Source organism: Bombina bombina, chromosome 2 (assembly GCF_027579735.1).
Source record: "Bombina bombina isolate aBomBom1 chromosome 2, aBomBom1.pri, whole genome shotgun sequence".
In the NCBI taxonomy this organism is placed as follows: domain Eukaryota; kingdom Metazoa; phylum Chordata; class Amphibia; order Anura; family Bombinatoridae; genus Bombina; species Bombina bombina.
Genome location: NC_069500.1, coordinates 953,983,513 through 954,006,547, shown reverse-complemented (window position 1 = coordinate 954,006,547; position 23,035 = coordinate 953,983,513). Strand labels below are relative to the sequence as shown.

General features: G+C 39.5%; 1 protein-coding gene across 1 annotated transcript in view; it reads right to left on the bottom strand.

The window, feature by feature from the left end:
* SMARCAD1 (SWI/SNF-related, matrix-associated actin-dependent regulator of chromatin, subfamily a, containing DEAD/H box 1) overlaps positions 1-23,035 on the bottom strand; it is a 496,186-nt gene that overhangs the window by 13,341 nt on the left and 459,810 nt on the right. Inside the window, exon 16 of the mRNA XM_053700170.1 lies at positions 16,701-16,836. Within this exon, the coding sequence (XP_053556145.1) occupies positions 16,701-16,836 (136 nt within the window). The remainder of the gene's footprint in view (positions 1-16,700; positions 16,837-23,035) is intronic.

Here is a 23,035-nt window from a genome sequence, read left to right as displayed (position 1 = left end):
CTTTTAGAAAGCCCCAAACTGCTCCCCAGCCTTGTAGGCTGGCGTCCGTAGTCACAGTCTCTGCTGCTGATTCTATCTCAGCTAGGGACTCTGACTCAGAGAGTAGAGAATTTTATTGAATAAAACAAAAACAAAAACACTGAGAAAAATACATGAAAAACCAAACATGTATCTAAATAAAATAGTCGCCTAAATATGAGAAATAAACATATAAAAGGGCTATAAAAAAAACATAGAAAATAAAGGAATAATAAATACGATACTAACATGAAAAAGGACACCTCCACATTAGAGATTAATACATGGAATCTATATATAAGACAGGGAAACAATATAAAATAAATTATAATTTTATGGCACTAGGTAGCCAAAATCTTTCATGCTACCAACAGCGTGACAGTCTGCTAATATGAAAAGACCCCTATGCATATGAATACACGTAAAATAAATATAAATTAAAATGTGACTGCTCATATACATAAAAACTACCACAAGATGGCAGTAACTGTCTTGAAATGAAACGTATAGTATTTAGTTTAAAAAAAAATACAAATGCAGCAAAAATAAATGGTCTCATTTCCTAATAGAGACTTAAATAACTTGTATACACATAAAATGCTTTTAAGTCTCTGCAATTAAATCAGCTTAAAAGACCACTAAGATTAAGTGGCCTACTTAAAGCATTATAAATCGCCCCCCGGGGCGAAAATTTAATTCCCTTAAATAAAGTCTCCACACTAAAAGACCTGACGTAAGAAAACAAATTATGCTTACCTGATAATTTAATTTCCTTCTGTATGAGGAGAGTCCACTGCATCATTCCTCACTGTTGAGAAATACTGAACCTAGCCACCAGGAGGAGGCAAAGACACCCCAGCCAAAGGCTTAAATACTCCCCCTACTTACCTCATACCCCAGTCATTCTGCAAAGAGAACAAGGAACAGTAGGAGAAATATCAGTGTATAAACGGTACCGGAGGAGAAAATACATTTTGGTCCCCCAATCGTAGTATACGGGCGGGGACTGTGGACTCTCCTCATACAGAAGGAAATTAAATTATCAGGTAAGCATAATTTATGTTTTCCTTCTTAATATGAGGAGAGTCCATGGCATCATATTCCTTACTGTTGGGAAAACTATACCCAAGCTCTAGGGGACACTGAATGATAACGAGAGGGGTAAAAGAAAGGAAACTACAGCCTGCAAAACCTCTCTCCCAAAAGCTGCCTTACAAATCTGATTCATAGATGCCTCGTTCTTAAAGGCCCAAGAGGAAGACACCGCTCTAGTGGAATGAGCCGTAATCCTCTGAGGAGGTCAAAGTCCCGCTGACTCGTAAGCTAAGTGTATAACACTCCTCAACCAAAAAGATAAAGAAGTCGAAGAAGCCTTCAGACCCTTACGCTTCCCAGAGTAAATAACAGGAAGGGAGAAGGAAGATGTTTGTCTAAAATCCTTAGTAGCTTCAAGATAAAACTTCAAAGCTTGAACAACATCCAGATTATGAAGTTAACGTTCCTTTGAAGGAGGAGGATGAGGACACAAGGAAGGAACCACAATCTCCTGATTGATGTTACGGTCAGACACCACCTTAGGAAGAAAACCCAAGCGTAGGACAGCCTTATCAGTGTGGAACACCAGATAAGGAGGCTCACATTGCAAGGCAGCCATTTCAGAAACTGTGTGCCGAAGCAATAGCCAATAGAAAAAGAACCTTCCAGGACAACAATTTAATGTGAACCGAATGCATAGGCTCACACAGAGCCTGTTGCAAAAACTCAACAAGATTCAAACTCCAAGGTGGAGCGTTAGATCTAAACACAGGTCAGATCCTGATCAGAGCCTTAACGAAGGTTTGTACGTCAGGGAGCTCTGTGAGCCTCTTGTGCAGCAAAACAGAAAGGGACAAAATTTGTCCCCTCAGGGAACTGGCAGAAAGGCCCTTTTCCAGACCCTCCTGGAGAAAGGAAAGAATCCTGGCAGCCTTGACATTATGCCAGGCAAAACCACGCTCTTCACACCAGAACAAGTAAGCTCTCCAAACCTTATGATAGATGCAACGACTTACGAGCCTGAATGAGTGTCAACCCTCTCAGAGAAACTTCTCTTGGCTAAGAATAAGCGTTCAATCTCCATGCAGTCAGCCTCAGAGAATCTAGATTTTGATGAACCAAGGGACCCTGTTCCAGCAGATCCCTGCAAAAAGGTAACTTCCATGGTGGAGATGAGTCCGTTCCACAGCACCTTTTAATATAAATCATGCATGATTAAGGGACTGCGTTCCTGAAACGTTGCACAATATGCTGTTCATGAGTTGCTAATAAAGGACATTTTATATTGAAAGGTGCTGTGGAACTAACTTTCTGTATTTTACATTGGAGCTAGCCAAACCGACGTGCACCTGGCCGGATTAGGCCATTCACTTGTTTGCTGGGTTACTCTTGTTTATTGCTGATGGTGGAGATGAGGACATCCCCACCGGGTCCGCGAACCACATCCTTCACGGCCACGATGGAGCAATCAGTATCACTGATGCCTGCTCCTGCTTGATGCGGGCCACTACACGACGGAGAAGTGGTAACGGCGGAAATATGTAAATTAGATTGAACCTCCAAGGCACTGCTAATGCATCCATTACATCCGCCTGAGGATCCCTGGACGTTGACCCATATATGGGTAGCTTGGAATTGAGCCGGGACGCCATTCCCTCATTGCTAGGGAGCTCCTCGTTCCCCCCTGATGGTTTATGTAAGCCACCAAGGTTATGTTGTCTGATTGGAATCTGATAAACTGGGACGAACCCAGAAGAGGCCAAACCTTCAGAGCATTGAAGATCGCTCGAAGTTACAAAAAGTTGATCGGGAAGAGGGATTCCTCTCAAGTCCACAAGCCCTGTGCCTTCCTGGCACCCCAAACAGCTCCCCATCCTTATAGACTTGCGTCCGTAGTCACAATTTCCCAGGATGGTCTCAAGAAGGATGTCCCTTGGGACAGGTGATCTGGACAGAGCCATCAAGAGTGATTCTCTCGATCGGTTGTCCAGAGAAATCTGTTGAGACATATCCAAATCTGTTGAGACAGATCCAAATGATTGCTGTTCCAGCAGCTGTGCATGCTGAGACAGTAGAACGGCTATCATTTGGATCTGTCTCAGCATGCACAGCTGAAGTGGTCTGAGATGGAATCTGGCAAAAGGAATGATGTCCATGCTGGACACCATGAGATCAATCACCCTTCATACACCGAGACACAGAGGGCCTTAAAGGGACATTAAACCCATATTTTTTTCTTTTACAATTTTGAAAGCGCTTGCAATTTTAAACAATTTTCTAATTTACTTCTATTATCTAATATGCTTTATTCTCTTGATATCCTTTGCCGAAAAACATATCTAGATAGGCACAGTAGCTGCTGATTGGTGTCTGCACATTGATACCTCGTGTGATTGGCTCACCCATGTGCATTGCTATTTCTTCAACAAAGGATATCTGAAAAATAAAACAAATTGGATAATAGAAGTAAATTGGAAAGTTCTTTAAAATTGTATTCTCTACCTGATTCATGAAAACATAATTTATGTAAGAACTTACCTGATAAATTCATTTCTTTCATATTAACAAGAGTCCATGAGCTAGTGACGTATGGGATATACATTCCTACCAGGAGGGGCAAAGTTTCCCAAACCTTAAAATGCCTATAAATACACCCCTCACCACACCCACAAATCAGTTTAACGAATAGCCAAGAAGTGGGGTGATAAGAAAAAAGTGCGAAGCATATAAAATAAGGAATTGGAATAATTGTGCTTTATACAAAAAAATCATAACCACCACAAAAAAGGGTGGGCCTCATGGACTCTTGTTAATATGAAAGAAATGAATTTATCAGGTAAGTTCTTACATAAATTATGTTTTCTTTCATGTAATTAACAAGAGTCCATGAGCTAGTGACGTATGGGATAATGAATACCCAAGATGTGGATCTTTCCACACAAGAGTCACTAGAGAGGGAGGGATAAAATAAAGACAGCCAATTCCTGCTGAAAATAATCCACACCCAAAATAAAGTTTAATGAAAAACATAAGCAGAAGATTCAAACCGAAACCACTGCCTGAAGTACCTTTCTACCAAAAACTGCTTCAGAAGAAGAGAAGACATCAAAATGGTAGAATTTAGTAAAAGTATGCAAAGAGGACCAAGTCGCTGCTTTGCAAATCTGATCAACTGAAGCTTCATTCCTAAACGCCCAGGAAGTAGAAACTGACCTAGTAGAATGAGCTGTAATCCTCTGAGGCGGAGTCTTACCCGATTTAACATAGGCAAGATGAATTAAAGATTTCAACCAGGATGCCAAAGAAATGGCAGAAGCTTTCTGGCCTTTTCTAGAACCAGAAAAGATGACAAATAGACTAGAAGTCTTTCGGAAAGATTTAGTAGCTTCAACATAATATTTCAAAGCTCTAACAACATCCAAAGAATGTAACGATTTCTCCTTAGAATTCTTAGGATTAGGACATAATGAAGGAACCACGATTTCTCTACTAATGTTGTTGGAATTCACAACCTTAGGTAAAAATTCAAAAGAAGTTCGCAACACCGCCTTATCCTGATGAAAAATCAGAAAAGGAGACTCACAAGAAAGAGCAGATAATTCAGAGACTCTTCTGGCAGAAGAGATGGCCAAAAGAAACAAAACTTTCCAAGAAAGTAATTTAATGTCCAATGAATGCATAGGTTCAAACGGAGGAGCTTGAAGAGCTCCCAGAACCAAATTCAAACTCCATGGAGGAGAAATTGACTTAATGACAGGTTTTATACGAACCAAAGCTTGTACAAAACAATGAATATCAGGAAGAATAGCAATCTTTCTGTGAAAAAGAACAGAAAGAGCAGAGATTTGTCCTTTCAAGGAACTTGCGGACAAACCCTTATCTAAACCATCCTGAAGAAATTGTAATATTCTCGGAATTCTAAAAGAATACCAAGAAAAATGATGAGTAAGACACCAAGAAATATAAGTCTTCCAGACTCTATAATAAATCTCTCTAGATACAGATTTACGAGCCTGTAACATAGTATCAATCACAGAGTCAGAGAAACCTCTTTGACTAAGAATCAAGCGTTCAATCTCCATACCTTTAAATTTAAGGATTTCAGATCCGGATGGAAAAAAGGACCTTGCGACAGAAGGTCTGGTCTTAACGGAAGAGTCCATGGTTGGCAAGATGCCATCCGGACAAGATCCGCATACCAAAACCTGTGAGGCCATGCCGGAGCTATTAGCAGAACAAACGAGCATTCCCTCAGAATCTTGGAGATTACTCTTGGAAGAAGAACTAGAGGCGGAAAGATATAGGCAGGATGATACTTCCAAGGAAGTGATAATGCATCCACTGCCTCCGCCTGAGGATCCCGGGATCTGGACAGATACCTGGGAAGTTTCTTGTTTAGATGAGAGGCCATCAGATCTATCTCTGGAAGCCCCCACATTTGAACAATCTGAAGAAATACCTCTGGGTGAAGAGACCATTCGCCCGGATGCAACGTTTGGCGACTGAGATAATCCGCTTCCCAATTGTCTACACCTGGAATATGAACCGCAGAGATTAGACAGGAGCTGGATTCCGCCCAAACCAAAATTCGAGATACTTCTTTCATAGCCAGAGGACTGTGAGTCCCTCCTTGATGATTGATGTATGCCACAGTTGTGACATTGTCTGTCTGAAAACAAATGAACGATTCTCTCTTCAGAAGAGGCCAAAACTGAAGAGCTCTGAAAATTGCACGGAGTTCCAAAATATTGATCGGTAATCTCACCTCCTGAGATTCCCAAACTCCCTGTGCCGTCAGAGATCCCCACACAGCTCCCCAACCTGTGAGACTTGCATCTGTTGAAATTACAGTCCAGGTCGGAAGAACAAAAGAAGCCCCCTGAATTAAACGATGGTGATCTGTCCACCACGTTAGAGAGTGTCGAACAATCGGTTTTAAAGATATTAATTGAGATATCTTCGTGTAATCCCTGCACCATTGGTTCAGCATACAGAGCTGAAGAGGTCGCATGTGAAAACGAGCAAAGGGGATCGCGTCCGATGCAGCAGTCATAAGACCTAGAATTTCCATGCATAAGGCTACCGAAGGGAATGATTGTGACTGAAGGTTTCGACAAGCTGTAATCAATTTTAGACGTCTCTTGTCTGTTAAAGACAGAGTCATGGACACTGAATCTATCTGGAAACCCAGAAAGGTTACCCTTGTTTGAGGAATCAAAGAACTTTTTGGTAAATTGATCCTCCAACCATGATCTTGAAGAAACAACACAAGACGATTTGTATGAGACTCTGCTAAATGTAAAGACTGAGCAAGTACCAAGATATCGTCCAAATAAGGAAATACCACAATACCCTGTTCTCTGATTACAGACAGAAGGGCACCGAGAATCTTTGTGAAAATTCTTGGAGCTGTAGCAAGGCCAAACGGTAGAGCCACAAATTGGTAATGCTTGTCTAGAAAAGAGAATCTCAGGAACTGAAAATGATCTGGATGAATCGGAATATGCAGATATGCATCCTGTAAATCTATTGTGGACATATAATTCCCTTGCTGAACAAAAGGCAATATAGTCCTTACAGTTACCATCTTGAACGTTGGTATCCTTACATAACGATTCAATAATTTTAGATCCAGAACTGGTCTGAAGGAATTCTCCTTCTTTGGTACAATGAAGAGATTTGAATAAAACCCCATCCCCTGTTCCGGAACTGGAACTGGCATAATTACTCCAGCCAACTCTAGATCTGAAACACAATTCAGAAATGCTTGAGCTTTCACTGGATTTACTGGGACACGGGAAAGAAAAAATCTCTTTGCAGGAGGTCTCATCTTGAAACCAATTCTGTACCCTTCTGAAACAATGCTCTGAATCCAAAGATTGTGAACAGAATTGATCCAAATTTCTTTGAAAAAACGTAACCTGCCCCCTACCAGCTGAACTGGAATGAGGGCCGTACCTTCATGTGAACTTAGAAGCAGGCTTGGATTTATTCCAGACTGGAGATGGTTTCCAAACTGAAACTGCTCCTGAGGACGAAGGATCAGGTTTTTGTTCTTTGTTGAAACGAAAGGAACGAAAACGATTGTTAGCCCTGTTTTTACCTTTAGATTTTTTATCCTGTGGTAAAAAAAAGTTCCTTTCCCACCAGTAACAGTTGAAATAATAGAATCCAACTGAGAACCAAATAATTTGTTTCCCTGGAAAGAAATGGAAAGTAGAGTTGATTTAGAAGCCATATCAGCATTCCAAGTCTTAAGCCATAAAGCTCTTTTGGCTAAGATAGCTAGAGACATAAACCTAACATCAACTCTAATAATATCAAAAATGGCATCACAGATAAAATTATTAGCATGCTGAAGAAGAATAATAATATCATGAGAATCACGATTTGCTACTTGTTGCGCTAGGGTTTCCAACCAAAAAGTTGAAGCTGCAGCAACATCAGCCAATGATATAGCAGGTCTAAGAAGATTACCTGAACACAGATAAGCTTTTCTTAGAAAGGATTCAATTTTTCTATCTAAAGGATCCTTAAACGAGGTACCATCTGACGTAGGAATGGTAGTACGTTTAGCAAGGGTAGAAATAGCCCCATCAACTTTAGGGATTTTGTCCCAAAATTCTAACCTGTCAGGCGGAACAGGATATAATTGCTTAAAACGTTTAGAAGGAGTAAATGAATTACCCAATTTATCCCATTCTTTGGAAATCACTGCAGAAATAGCATTAGGAACAGGAAAAACTTCTGGAATAACCGCAGGAGCTTTAAAAACCTTATCCAAACGTATAGAATTAGTATCAAGAGGACTAGAATCCTCTATTTCTAAAGCAATTAGTACTTCTTTAAGTAAAGAGCGAATAAATTCCATCTTAAATAAATATGAAGATTTATCAGTATCAATCTCTGAGACAGAATCCTCTGAACCAGAAGAGTCCAAAGAATCAGAGTGATGGTGTTCATTTAAAAATTCATCTGTAGAGAGAGAAGATTTAAAAGACTTTTTACGTTTACTAGAAGGAGAAATAACAGACAAAGCCTTCTTTATGGATTCAGAAACAAAATCTCTTATGTTATCAGGAACATTCTGCACCTTAGATGTTGAGGGAACTGCAACAGGCAATGGTACATTACTAAAGGAAATATTATCTGCTTTAACAAGTTTGTCATGACAATTATTACAAACAACAGCTGGAGGAATAGCTACCAAAAATTTACAGCAGATACACTTAGCTTTGGTAGATCCAGCAGGCAGTGATTTTCCTGTAGTATCTTCTGGCTCAGATGCAACGTGAGACATCTTGCAATATGTAAGAGAAAAAACAACATATAAAGCAAAATAGATCAAATTCCTTATAAGACAGTTTCAGGAATGGGAAAGAATGCCAAATATCAAGCTTCTAGCAACCAGAAGCAAATGAAAAATGAGACTGAAATAATGTGGAGACAAAAGCGACGCCCATATTTTTTAGCGCCAAATAAGACGCCCACATTATTTGGCGCCTAAATGCTTTTGGCGCCAAAAATGACGCCACATCCGGAACGCCGACATTTTTGGCGCAAAATAACGTCAAAAAATGACGTAACTTCCGGCGACACGGATGACGCCGGAAACGGAAAAGAATTTTTGCGCCAAAAAAGTCTGCGCCAAGAATGACGCAATAAAATGAAGCATTTTCAGCCCCCGCGAGCCTAACAGCCCACAGAGAAAAAAGTCAAATTTTTGAGGTAAGAAAAATATGATAATTCAATGCATAATCCCAAATATGAAACTGACTGTCTGAAAATAAGGAAAGTTGAACATTCTGAGTCAAGGCAAATAAATGTTTGAATACATATATTTAGAACTTTATAAATAAAGTGCCCAACCATAGCTTAGAGTGTCACAGAAAATAAGACTTACTTACCCCAGGACACTCATCTACATGTTTGTAGAAAGCCAAACCAGTACTGAAACGAGAATCAGTAGAGGTAATGGTAAATATAAGAGTATATCGTCGATCTGAAAAGGGAGGTAAGAGATGAATCTCTACGACCGATAACAGAGAACCTTATGAAATAGACCCCGTAGAAGGAGATCACTGCATTCAATAGGCAATACTCTCTTCACATCCCTCTGACATTCACTGCACGCTGAGAGGAAAACCGGGCTCCAACTTGCTGCGGAGCGCATATCAACGTAGAATCTAGCACAAACTTACTTCACCACCTCCATCGGAGGCAAAGTTTGTAAAAACTGATTTGTGGGTGTGGTGAGGGGTGTATTTATAGGCATTTTAAGGTTTGGGAAACTTTGCCCCTCCTGGTAGGAATGTATATCCCATACGTCACTAGCTCATGGACTCTTGTTAATTACATGAAAGAAATACATTTTTTGGATTTAATGTCCCTTTAAGGTGGTCTGGAGGGCAAGACAAGCGGAAGTTAGCTTGTAACGTCTCTGGTCTGTAAGGAATATCCTCATGGATATGGAGTCTATTATAGTACCCAGGAATTCCACCCTGGTACTGGGAATAAGAGAACTCTTTCATAAAGTTTATCTTCCATCCATGAGATTGAAGAAGAAATAGAAGAGCTTTCGAATAGTCTTCTGCCAGACGACACGATGGTGCTTGAACCAGAATATTGTCCAAGTATGGCGCTACTGCTATACCTCTGGTTCTGGCCACTGCAAGCAGAGCCCCTAGAACCGTCGTTAAAACTTGGCGCAGTAGCTAGACCAAACAGAAGTGCGATAAACTGAAAGTGCTGGTCCAGGAACGCAAACCTTAGAAACCTGAAGTGTTCCTTTTGCATTGGAATGTGAAGGTAAACATCCTTCAGATCTATCGTGGTCATGAACTGTCCTTCCTGACCTAAAGGCAGTATGGACCTTATTGTCTCCATCTTGAACAAGGGGACAGCTAGGAATTTGTTTAAGCACTTTAGGTCCAGAATCGTGCGGAAAGTTCCCTCCTTCTTTGGGACCACAAAAAGGTTTGCGTAGTATCCCAGAGCTTTTTCTGCAAGAGGTACCGGTACAATGATTCCCAGGGAGGAGAGCTCCCTCACGCACCCCAGAAAGGCTTCTCTCTTTCCTGGCTTTGAAGACAGGTTTGAAAAGAGGAATCTGCCCCTGGATGGATGAGACTTGAAACCTAAGCTGTATCCCTCAACAGTGACCTCCAGGACCCACGGGTCTTGCACGTCCGAAACCAAACGTCCGAAAAGAGCGAAAGTCTGCCCCCTATAAGATCCAGAGCCGGATAGGGGGCCGCCCCTACATGCTGACTGTCTTGGCGGTTTCTTGTTTTGCTTTGATTTATTCCAGGACTGAGCCGGCTTCTAAGTCCCTTAGGTTTGTTGTTCTTATCCTGCAGTAAAAAGGCACCTTTGCCTCAAGTAACCGTGGAGATAATTGAGTCCAGGCCTGGACCAAATAGAATCTTTCCCTTAAATGGGAGGGAAAAAAGTCTCGACTTCAAAGTCATGTCCGCAGACCAGGAATTCAGCCAGAGTGCCCTATGGGCTTGAACAGAAAAACCTGAAGCCTTTGTAATGCAAATATGCAAATTATTCGCCTGAATACTAATAAAAGAATTAGCCACCCTTAAGGCCTTAATCCTTTCCTGGATAATGTCGAGGGGACCCTCCACCTCGATCAACTCAGACAAGGAGTCGCACCAGTAGGTAGCTGCCCCAGCAACCGCAGCAACAGACACTGCCGGTTGATACAAATATCCCGTATGTTGAAACATCTTTCTTAACAGAGTTTCTATTTTCTTACCCATGGCTCTTTAAACGACAAACTAGTCTCAAGTGGGATAGTAGTGCATTTAGCAAGTGTAGAGATAGCGCCATCCACCTTGGGGATGGAACCCCACAACTCCAATTGAGAATCCGGAAATGGGAACAATTTTTTAAAGGAAGAAGAACGGGGAAATGAAGAACCAATTCTTTCCTATTCATTCTTAATAATGTTCGCCCTCTTTGCGGGAACCGGGAAAGTCTGTGGTACAACCCTGTCCTTGTAGACCTTATCTAATTTAGGAATCAAAGGTTCCTCAGGCAATTTAGGCTCTGGAACCTCTAAAGTAGCCAAAACTTCCTTTAGCAGAAAGCATAAATGTTCTAAATCTAAAGTCTGGTTCCTCCGTAGCTGGAGACATAGAGGCAGCAGATTCTGACCCAGAAAGAGCACCCTCTGAAGTATCAGAAGCGTCTTCATCATCGGATAATCTTGTATCAGATAAATCCAATAAACTAGTAGATTACCCCTGGGAAGGATAGAAATATTTGACCTTTCACTTGCGCTTAGCAGGGCGAAGTAAAGCACTAAAGGCCGCAGACACTGCTGTATGTAACTGCTCAGTAAAGTCTGGCGGTAAAAGGTATTAGACTTAAAGAGGGAGTACCCTCTAACACATCAGAATCCTCCATAGCTTGCGCTTATAAAGCAAACTATTGAATAATAAGATAAAACAGCAACTTTATACCCCCAATGGTTGGGGCACTCACCACCTCCTATAACCCAGGCCAAACAGAGAAACCGCTTCTTCTCCGGTAAACTGCATGGTCAGGAAAGAGGAAATCAGTGTGACCACACCCGGTCACGTGGTGTGCAATGCAGGACCGCACCTGCTATAGGAAAAAGCACGCCAAGCCTTTCAGACTGTGCAGCTTCCAAAAACAAAACCTGTACGTTCCAACATCTGCCTGAAGAATAATCATAATAAAAAAAACAAAATTATGAGATTAATCCCCTACTGTTCAATAATCCCCCTCCAGAGATATTAACCCTTGATTCCATACAGATAAAAAGAGCCACACTGTGACCCTGTCTTCTTGTGTTATCATATGTGTATAAAAAATGAAACTATCTTACCGGAATCTATGCCGTGGAACAGAAACACAGCCTCTCAAGTGTGACAGTCTTGTAGCAAACTGCTGGCGCTGCACTGCAGAAAGCAGGATGTGCAGGACGGAACCCAGATACTCTAAGTAGAATCCCTCTGAAGTGAATGGCACCAATGTAAACTGCCATTCAAGATTAAAAACATAATTAAAAGAGCATCGACCCCTCATACATGCCGAATACAAGCTCTAAGAGAAAAAAGGGGAAATAAGAATTAACCCCGTACTCTAACCTCAAAGGGAAATAATAAAAAGGGCTGCAGAAACTGTCAGCCTACTTAAATAAAACATGCGGTTGTCTCTAAATATTTTAGAGTGGAGAGATAAAAACTGCCATCCCAGGGAGAGAGAATCTATTCTGATTAAAGACTTCACAAGAAGTCACAGTCTGAGGCCAAAATCCACCTGCCTGATTGCCCACCCTCACTGGAGGGTACCCAGCAATAAATAAAAAGTCCCTCACCCCTATTATGCATAGACCACTAGCTTTGGGGGGTAGAGATACAGGGACTCACTGTTAGAAGTCTTCAATCTTCTCACTGAATCAGCCGTTTTCTGCCCGGGACCTGTAGAGAAAGAAAGAACAGAGTAACCAACCCTGGCTTTCTGTCTATGGGTAGCAATAATGTTAGAAATAAAGCAAGGATAACCTTGCCGCTTTCTAACTGCTAATAGCCACCATGACTCTTACTAAAGAGATTGACATGGACACAGCATAGCCCCTAATCCTTGCTTGCAGAGAAAAGTAGCCATAAAAGGATAAAATATCTTCAGACACCAACTTCACATGTCCTCCATTAACAAAGGCAAAGAGAATGACTGGGGATTATGGGTAAGGGAAGTTACACTTAACAGCTTTGCTGGGTGCTCTTTGCCTCCTCATGCTGGCCAGGAGTTGACTATCCCACTAGTAATTGGAATGATGTTGTGGACTCTCCATGTCATAGGAAAGAAATTAGATTTAAGATTGAGAAATCTCCTTAGAAAGAGATCCCCGAAAACTTCACATAGAAATCTTAGCCAGGTCAAAGCCTAAGAGAGAACCTGGTCTTCCCAACCCCTCAAGTTGAAAAGTAATCTGTAAATACCCTGGAGAGCTGCCAAAACCTATGAAACAGCCTACTAGAAGACATAGGCAGAAGGGAAGATCTTTGACTATAAAGCCGTACAGATATCAAACAATACTGAGTTGGACAGGGCAGAGTGAACACACCGTCTGCCTGCGATATCAAAATAGGGGAACAAAAAAAAAAAAACACCTTACTACCCTCCAAAGGGTCTTATTAACCATGCAGAGCCAGTCTAAAATGTTCCATCACAGAGTCTAGTGAAGCACAAAGAAGTAAACCAGCACAAACCTCCAATGCAACAGTACTCAGTCTGAATTTCTGAAGTTATGTCTAATTCCGCCCCACAGCATCACGTAACAGCCCTCAGCCAATAACAAATGCATATACATAAATTCTGAAATTGGCCAACCTTGAAGATTAAAAATCCAAACTGTTCCATAGGTTTCTTAAGAAAGAGAAATAAACTATGGAAAAAGCAATGAAAATGGAACCAAAAGAGACCCTCAAATAATAGGAACTCAATATGAGTATCCTATGAGAAACACTCAAGATAAGTAACACAGAGGTAACGCCCTGTATAACAATGATACTGTAAAGAAACGACAAAAAAGGAAAAATACAAACACACCCTATACCAATAAATGTATACTGTCGTACAGTAATAAATAACAGTAATACCAGATAAGGAACATGCCGCAGAAGAACCGCACCAATAAATGGTACCAAATAGCACGGTGACAATCAAGGAAAACTAGTGCACGGCAATGCAGATATGACAAATACTGTAGATCTACTTGCGCATAAAGCAGAGTACCGAACAGGAACAAAATTACATTAGTACCGCAATACAAACAGTAGGATACTGTAGTATCCACAGACCAGCATAAAATTGTCTGACAATAGATAGGATACAAATATGGAAAATACAGAGGTATCCATTCAACTAAAATATACTAATGCACAGCAGTATACAATATAGAAAATCCCAGACAAGGATAAGTATTTCATTGCACAGCAATAAACAGAACAGGATATAGAACAAACTGAATATCCCTCAAACGCAAAAGTATGTTATTGCCTAAAATAAATAACAGTACAAGATATGGAAAATACTGTAGTATTCCTCAGAGTACAAGATATATACAATACTGAAGTATTCCACAGAGGGGAAAATATGTTATTTCACAGTAATAAATAACATTACATGGATATGTAAAATACCGTAGTATTACATATAGGGAAAAATATGTTATTGCCCATCAATAAATCATGACACTGCAAGATATGTAAAATACAAAAATATCACATAGAGGGACAAAAATGTTATTGCACAGCAATAAATAACAACAGTACAAGATAAGCAAAATACTGTAGTATCTGATTGAGGAAAAAAATATGTTACTGCACAGCAATAAATAACAGCACAAGATATGTAAAATACTGTAGTATCCCATAGAGTGAAAATATGTTATTGCACAGCAATAAATAGCCACAGCAGAAGATATATAACATATAATAGTATCACATAGAGGGAAAAATAGGTTATTGCACAGGAATAAACAACAGCACAAGATATGTAAAATACTGCAGTATCCCATAGAGGGAGAAACATGTATTACACAGCAATAATTAATAACAGTACAAGAAAAGAAAATACTGTAGTACCCAGAAAGTTAAAAACAGATTATTGCACAGCAATAAAGATGATGGAGCCTCACTCACAGTAGAAACCTCACTGTCTGAAGATACTACGGTATCCTTTGGATCAGAACATAAATTAAATGTAGAAGGTAAAATTTTATTTTTTTTGCTTGTTTGAAGGTGATAGGGCAGTCAATGACATTGTGATAGCAATAGTTATAACGTTTTTCATAACTCCACCTTCATCTTCCTGCAATGAACAGACAGTAGGTGCGTTATCACTCAGAGAAATACCATAAGCGATAATCTAAACATGAGCCACATAAATGAGCTGAAGAAAGTACTTCAGTTGTTTTACAATAAGCACACTTAATAGTGGTAAGCAGTAACTGTCAGTGCATGTAAAAAAAACCTGTTTAAATAATTAAAAGAGCAGCAAATATCAGACTTGCACATATGTGCGAGACGTGCACTAATCCGACATGCGTATACTAATGAGCGGACGTACACTAACCTGATGTGCTTAATATAGCGTGCTGATGTGTGCTAATTCAACTGATCAACTAACCTTTACCTAATGGGGCTGTGATTAGACGTGTGTATGTACAAGAGAGAGCTAATCCGATAAGCGTATTTATGTGTTGGGACCCGGCGCGTGAAAACTAAAGCTTGCCAAAATGTAAATTGCATGCAAAAAGCAAGGGGAATAGTGAGTATCTGTTCCAGGGCCATATATACACATATACACATATAGATAAACTTAACATATTAAAAGTGCCCATAAACAAAGATTTGAGTGTCTAAAGATAAAAATATAAAAAAAAATTAAAAAAACACAGCCATAGACTCGTCCACTATCAAGCAAGTAGCAGACAGCCAAACCTGTACTGAAACATATTAGCAGAGGTAAGGGAATAGGAGTATAATGTAGATCTGTAAAAGGGAGGCAGAAGACGGGTCCCTGCATCCGAATTTACAGAGGGCCTATGAAGGATTTCCCATGAGGTAAAGCCATTGTATCACAAACAATGCCCAAAATACATCCCTCTGACAAGCACTGTAATCTGAGGGGGACCGGGCTTCAATATAGACTGAAAAGCCCCTTTTTCACTGTAGAAATCATGTACATCTTCATGCTTTAACCTCCTCTAACAGTTGTAAAGTAAAAAACTAAGGTATGTGGGGTTTTTATAGGGCTCTTGGAATTTGGAAAACTTTGCCTCCTCCTAGTGGTAGGAATATATATCCTATAAGTAACGGATTGCGGACTCTCGCCACCTATATGAAAGAAAAAAGGAATTTGTCCAAATATTGTTCTGCCATATGTATATAAGGGAGGCTAAGAACACTTGCATTTTAAAGTTAACATGATTTGGACCAACCCCCTGCATTAAATAAATAAAAAAAACGAAGTTACCACAAGTTTTCACCTAGACTCAAAATTCATGTGTCAACAGACAAGCACATACAACTGCTTCTGTACAGATGCATTAGCTCTGGGTTAATTTTGCCCAAACATTGAACTTGAACTATCTAACCTCACTCTAAGTCTTTCAAGTGGTAAGCCAAGAGAGTTTAAAAATAAAGATAAGTTATGAGGAGTCAGTCTTTAAAGCCGCTTCTTACGATCGAATAATTTGACAGATTTACTACAACAAATAAATATGTATGTTATTATACGGTATTAATTTTTTTATCACAAATATTGTACTTAAAAACATCAAACTAGTATTTTATACTAGCACAAACATGTTGCTTCTTACATTTGTAGATTAATTTCTGCAACAACAAAAAAACTCCACTGCCTGTTGACATTGATGGATTATAGAACAGAACCTGAACTGGCCAAGTGAAAACCACGCTTGTCTAAATCATTTAATTTATTGCCTATCTACATACATACTATGCATTCAAGTTTAGATTTGTTGTTCTAGAGAATTTATATAAATCAAAAGAATAGCTTTTCGCGTTTAATCATGTGATTTCCCCAGCCACAAAAGCCTTAAACATGTATCTATAAAGAATGGATAAAAAACGACTTACATTTAAAGTCATAAGGTGCTGATAGCGTATGGCACTCATATTCTTTAACATGTGCCCTTCATCGAATACAGCAAAATTAAGCTTCATGCGTCTGAACAAACTACGATCCTCAGCACTGCTGATAGCACAGTTGTATCTGTCAAAAAAATGAAACACAAACTCTAACTTACATTACTGTCTGGGTTTTGCCTTTTGGCTTAGCCAGCACTTTTAGAGACCACACGATTATTACAATGAAATGATTTGCAATTATTTTGTCTGTATCATCTAAGTGAGAATCTTTCTCTCATGATTCAGACAGAGCATACAATTTTAAACAGCTTTCCAATGTACTTATATGACCAAATTTGCTTAAATCTTTTGGTATCCGTTAATGTCGTAACAATGCACTACTGGGAGCTAGATGAACACAGATGAGCCAATGACAAGAGGCATATATGTGCAGCCACTAGCTCCCATTAGTGCATTTCTGTACATGAGCCTACATAAGTATGCTTCAAAGGAGGATAACAAGGAAACAAAACAAATTAAATAGAGCATGTCATTTTATATAACTATCCAATGTGCTCAAGATACACAAATACTTATAAATCTAACTATTCTATTTCATAAAAGGATACAAAAATAACAAAGTAAATTAGATTATATAAATAAAAAAAAAAGTTTAACGCAGGCTCTATGGGAATCATGAAATTAATTTAAATTTAGACTATTCTGTCCCTTTAAGTAACCGTGTCACACAAAAAAAATGCCCTTGCACATATACATAGCAAAGACAGGCAGCTGAGTAATCATGTGACCTATATACACATTAGGGTCTTCTTTTAGAGTTAGAAACTTTTGGTTGAAATTAAAATGGCTGTCCCTGTACTTAGGATAAAAAAATAAATAAAATTGGTATGCATGTGAAGCATGTCACATTGTCCACAAATAACCTGGAGACTTGCTTGTCAGTCAGTAAGCAATAAGGCTCCTTGGCATTCATGTTAGGTTCAGTTTTTTATGCAAAACATTTTTTAAATGTTTAACTATTGTGTCTTTGTATACAAAATATGCATTTTTAGAATTTTCTGTCCCTTCAATACAAACTATCCTTATGCATTATTTGCCAATTGTATTTTCATTCTAAATGTGTTTCAGATCAATTTAGAAGTTTAACAAGCTAACTGTTTACAAAATACAAAATATTGATAAAACTAAACCTGGGGACAATGCAACTTATATACATTTTAGTTGCTATTAATTTAGTTTTACTGTATATACATACAAAATTTACAAAAATTTAGTACAAACGCACATGCTTTTTATTTTGTTAAAAAGTACAAAATGAGGTTCTGCTTTAAAAGGAAATTAAAGGGACAGCCAACACCAGAATTGTGTGATGTTTTAAAAGATAGATAATCCCTTAATTACCAAGTCCCCAGTTTTGCATAACCAACACAGTTATAATTATACACATTTTACCTCTAATTACCTTGTATCTAAGCCTCAGCAGACTGCCCCCTTATTTCAGTTATTTTGACAGACTTGCATTTTAGCCAATCAGAGCTGACTTCATGGTAAATTCACGTGCATGAGCTCAATATTATCTATATGAAACACGTGAACTAATGCCCTCTAGTGGTGAAAAATTATCAAAATGCATTTAGATTAGAGGCGGCCTTCAAGGTCTAAAAAATTAGCATATGAACCTCCTAGGTTTAGCTTTCAACTAAGAATACCAAGAGAACAAAGCAAATTGGTGATAAAAGTAAATTGGAAAGTTGTTTAAAATTGCATGCCCTATTTGAATCATGAAAGATTTTTTGGGACTTGACTGTCCCTTTAAACAATAAAAACAACCCCTAATGTGTGCCAGCAGAGATAACTTTCCAATATTACATCCATTATCAAATTTGCTTCATTCTCTTTTTATAAATAAATGTGTGCAGGCACCAATCAGCAGCTAACTCCCACTAGTGCATGATATGTGCATATTCATTTTCAACAACCGATACAAACAGAACAAAGCACATTTCAAAATATAAGTGAATTTAACTGACATGCTCTATCTGAATCATACACATTTAAATGTTCCTATCCCTTAAAAACTAGGAAAACCTACTTTACAATATGAGGACACCAATCATTTTATGAAGACTATTTATTTCTTCAATATTTAAACAACTATTAGGATTTTTAAAATATTATCAGCATATTATTATAAGTAATCAAATTTGCTTTGCACTCTAGGTATCGTATGATAAAGAGCATAACTAGGTAGGCTCGATCTGTATGACATTGCAACACACATTGGTGCAAACACTGCACTATAGAGTGCTAAAGACACTTTTTAAAAGGACAGTCTAGTCAAAATTAAACTCATGATTAAAGGGCCACTGTAAGTAAATATTTTCTATGCCTGTTACTAACTAACTACCCCAAATAGGCTTTTTATCAATAGCATTTCATTAACATATCTCTACCGTATATCAGAAATCTTGTCTGCAAATTTAATTGTTTTCCAAACCCACTCCGTGGGTATCCTTTGCTCTGTACCAATCCGTTTACAATACCTAGGTTTCAAAATGGCACTTTAAACACAAAGTTATTGGTTTAAGTATTTTGAACATGCAGTGCTGAAAATAGTGGGCAGGATAACGTGACATCATCGGCGAATAAAAGATATAACTTTTAGAACGTTATGAAACTTCGTTTTGGAGAAAATATAGGTCAGTAGGTTTTAATTAATGTTTATTAACTTTAATATGTTAGTTGTTTAGGTTAAAAATTATAACAGAAAGTAATCCTTTAAGATAGGGCATGCAATTTTAACAACTTTCCAATATACTTATAACAAATTTGTTTTGTTCTCTTGGTATTCTTTGTTGAAAGCTAAAGCTAGGCTCTCATATTCTAATTTCGAAGTCCTTGAAGGCCGCCTCTTATTTCAGTGCATTTTAACAGTTTTCACAGCTAGCCAGAGCTAATTCTTAAGTGGAGTTATTTATGAGTCAGCACTAAATGGCTAAAATGCAAGTCTATCAAAAATAAGGTAATCACAGAGGTAAAAAGTATATTAATATAACAGTGTTGGTTATGCAAAATTGGGAAATGAGTGATAAAGGGATGATCTATCTTTTTAAACAGTATAAATTATGGAGTAGACTGTCCCTTTAAGCTTCTTTGAACCTACCTAGATTTATTTAAAAAAATATATATATATAAGATAAAACAAATTTGTTAATGGAATTAAACCGCAATATTTTTTTTATTGTATGCTCTATCTGAATCATGAATTTTTAAAGCGCCATCACAGATAAACATTATTTATGCTTACCTGATAAATTAATCTTTCATGGGGGTGAGAGCCCACGATCCATTACTCATGGAAAACATAATTTATGCTTACCTGATAAATTCCTTTCTTCTGTAGTGTGATCAGTCCACGGGTCATCATTACTTGTGGGATATTATCTGCTCCCCTACAGGAAGTGCAAGAGGATTCACCCAGCAGAGCTGCTATATAGCTCCTCCCCTCTACGTCACCTCCAGTCATTCGACCAAGGACCAACGAGAAAGGAGAAGCCAAGGGTGTAGTGGTGACTGGAGTATAATTTAAAAAATATTTACCTGCCTTAAAAAACAGGGCGGGCCGTGGACTGATCACACTACAGAAGAAAGGAATTTATCAGGTAAGCATAAATTATGTTTTCTTCTGTTAAGTGTGATCAGTCCACGGGTCATCATTACTTGTGGGATACCAATACCAAAGCAAAAGTACACGGATGACGGGAGGGATAGGCAGGCTCTTTATACAGAAGGAACCACTGCCTGAAGAGCCTTTCTCCCAAAAATAGCCTCCGAGGAAGCAAAAGTGTCAAATCTGTAAAATTTGGAAAAAGTATGAAGCGAAGACCAAGTTGCAGCCTTGCAAATCTGTTCAACAGAGGCCTCATTCTTAAAGGCCCAAGTGGAAGCCACAGCTCTAGTGGAATGAGCTGTAATTCTTTCAGGAGGCTGCTGTCCAGCAGTCTCATAAGCTAAACGAATTATGCTACGAAGCCAAAAAGAGAGAGAGGTAGCAGAAGCTTTTTGACCTCTCCTCTGACCAGAGTAAACGACAAACAGGGAAGACGTTTGTCGAAAATCTTTAGTTGCCTGTAAATAAAATTTATGGGTACGAACTACATCCAGATTGTGCAAAAGACGTTCCTTCCTCGAAGAAGGATTTGGGCACAAGGATGGAACAACAATCTCCTGATTGATATTCCTGTTAGTGACTACCTTAGGTAAGAACCCAGGTTTAGTACGCAGAACTACCTTATCCGAGTGAAAAATCAAATAAGGAGAATCACAATGTAAGGCTGATAACTCAGAGACTCTTCGAGCCGAGGAAATAGCCATTAAAAATAGAACTTTCCAAGATAACAACTTTATAACAATGGAATGAAGGGGTTCAAACGGAACACCCTGTAAAGACGTTAAGAACAAGGTTTAAACTCCATGGTGGAGCCACAGCTTTAAACACAGGTTTAATCCTGGCCAAAGCCTGACAAAAAGCCTGAACGTCTGGAACTTCTGACAGACGCTTGTGTAACAGAATGGACAGAGCTGAGATCTGTCCCTTTAAGGAACTAGCGGATAACCCCTTTTCTAAACCTTCTTGTAGAAAAGACAATATCCTAGGAATCCTAACCTTACTCCAAGAGTAACCTTTGGATTCGCACCAATATAGGTATTTACGCCATATTTTATGGTAAATCTTTCTGGTAACAGGCTTCCTAGCCTGTATTAAGGTATCAATAACTGACTCAGAAAAACCACGCTTTGATAAGATCAAGCGTTCAATTTCCAAGCAGTCAGCTTCAGAGAAGTTAGATTTTGATGTTTGAAAGGACCCTGAATCAGAAGGTCCTGTTTCAGAGGTAACGACCAAGGTGGACAGAATGACATGTCCACCAGATCTGTATACCAAGTCCTGCGTGGCCATGCAGGCGCTATTAGAATCACTGATGCTTTCTCCTGTTTGATTCTGGCAATCAATCGAGGAAGCATCGGGAAAGGTGGAAACACATAAGCCATCCTGAAGGTCCATGGTGCTGTCAAGGCATCTATCAGGACCGCTCCCGGATCCCTGGATCTGGACCCGTAGCGCGGAAGCTTGGCGTTCTGTCGAGACGCCATGAGATCTATCTCTGGTTTGCCCCAACGTCGAAGTATTTGGGCAAAGACCTCTGGATGAAGTTCCCACTCCCCCGGATGAAAAGTCTGACGACTTAAGAAATCCGCCTCCCAGTTCTCCACTCCCGGGATGTGGATTGCAGACAGGTGGCAAGAGTGAGACTCTGCCCAGCGAATTATCTTCGATACTTCCATCATTGCTAGGGAGCTTCTTGTCCCTCCCTGATGGTTGATATAAGCTACAGTCGTGATGTTGTCCGACCGGAACCTGATGAACCCCCGAGTTGTTAACTGGGGTCAAGCCAGAAGAGCATTGAGGACTGCTCTCAATTCCAGAATGTTTATTGGAAGAAGACTCTCCTCCTGATTCCATAGTCCCTGAGCCTTCAGAGAATTCCAGACAGCGCCCCAACCTAGTAGGCTGGCGTCTGTTGTTACAATTGACCAGTCTGGCCTGCTGAATGGCATTCCCCTGGCCAGATGTGGCCGATAAAGCCACCATAGAAGAGAATTTCTGGTCTCTTGATTCAGATTTAGAGTGGGGGACAAATCTGAGTAATCCCCATTCCACTGACTTAGCATGCACAGTTGCAGTGGTCTGAGATATAGGCGTGCAAAAGGAACTATGTCCATTGCTGCTACCATTAGTCCGATTACCTCCATGCATTGAGCTACTGACGGGTGTTGAATAGAATGAAGGACACGGCATGCACTTTGAAGTTTTGTTAACCTGTCCTCTGTTAGGTAAATCTTCATTTGTACAGAATCTATCAGAGTCCCCAGGAAGGGAACTCTTGTGAGTGGAAAGAGAGAACTTCTCTTTTCGTTCACTTTCCATCCATGCGACCTTAGAAATGCCAGTACTATCTCTGTATGAGATTTGGCAGTTTGAAGGCTTGAAGCTTGTATCAGTATGTCGTCTAAGTACGGAGCTACTGAAATTCCTCGCGGTCTTAGTACCGCCAGAAGAGTGCCCAGAACCTTTGTGAAGATTCTTGGAGCCGTAGCCAGTCCGAATGGAAGAGCTACAAACTGGTAATGCCTGTCAAAAAGGCAAACCTTAGATACCGGTAATGGCTTTTGTGAATCGGTATGTGAAGGTAAGCATCCTTTAAATCCACTGTGGTCATGTACTGACCCTCTTGGATCATGGGCAAAAATGTTCGAATAGT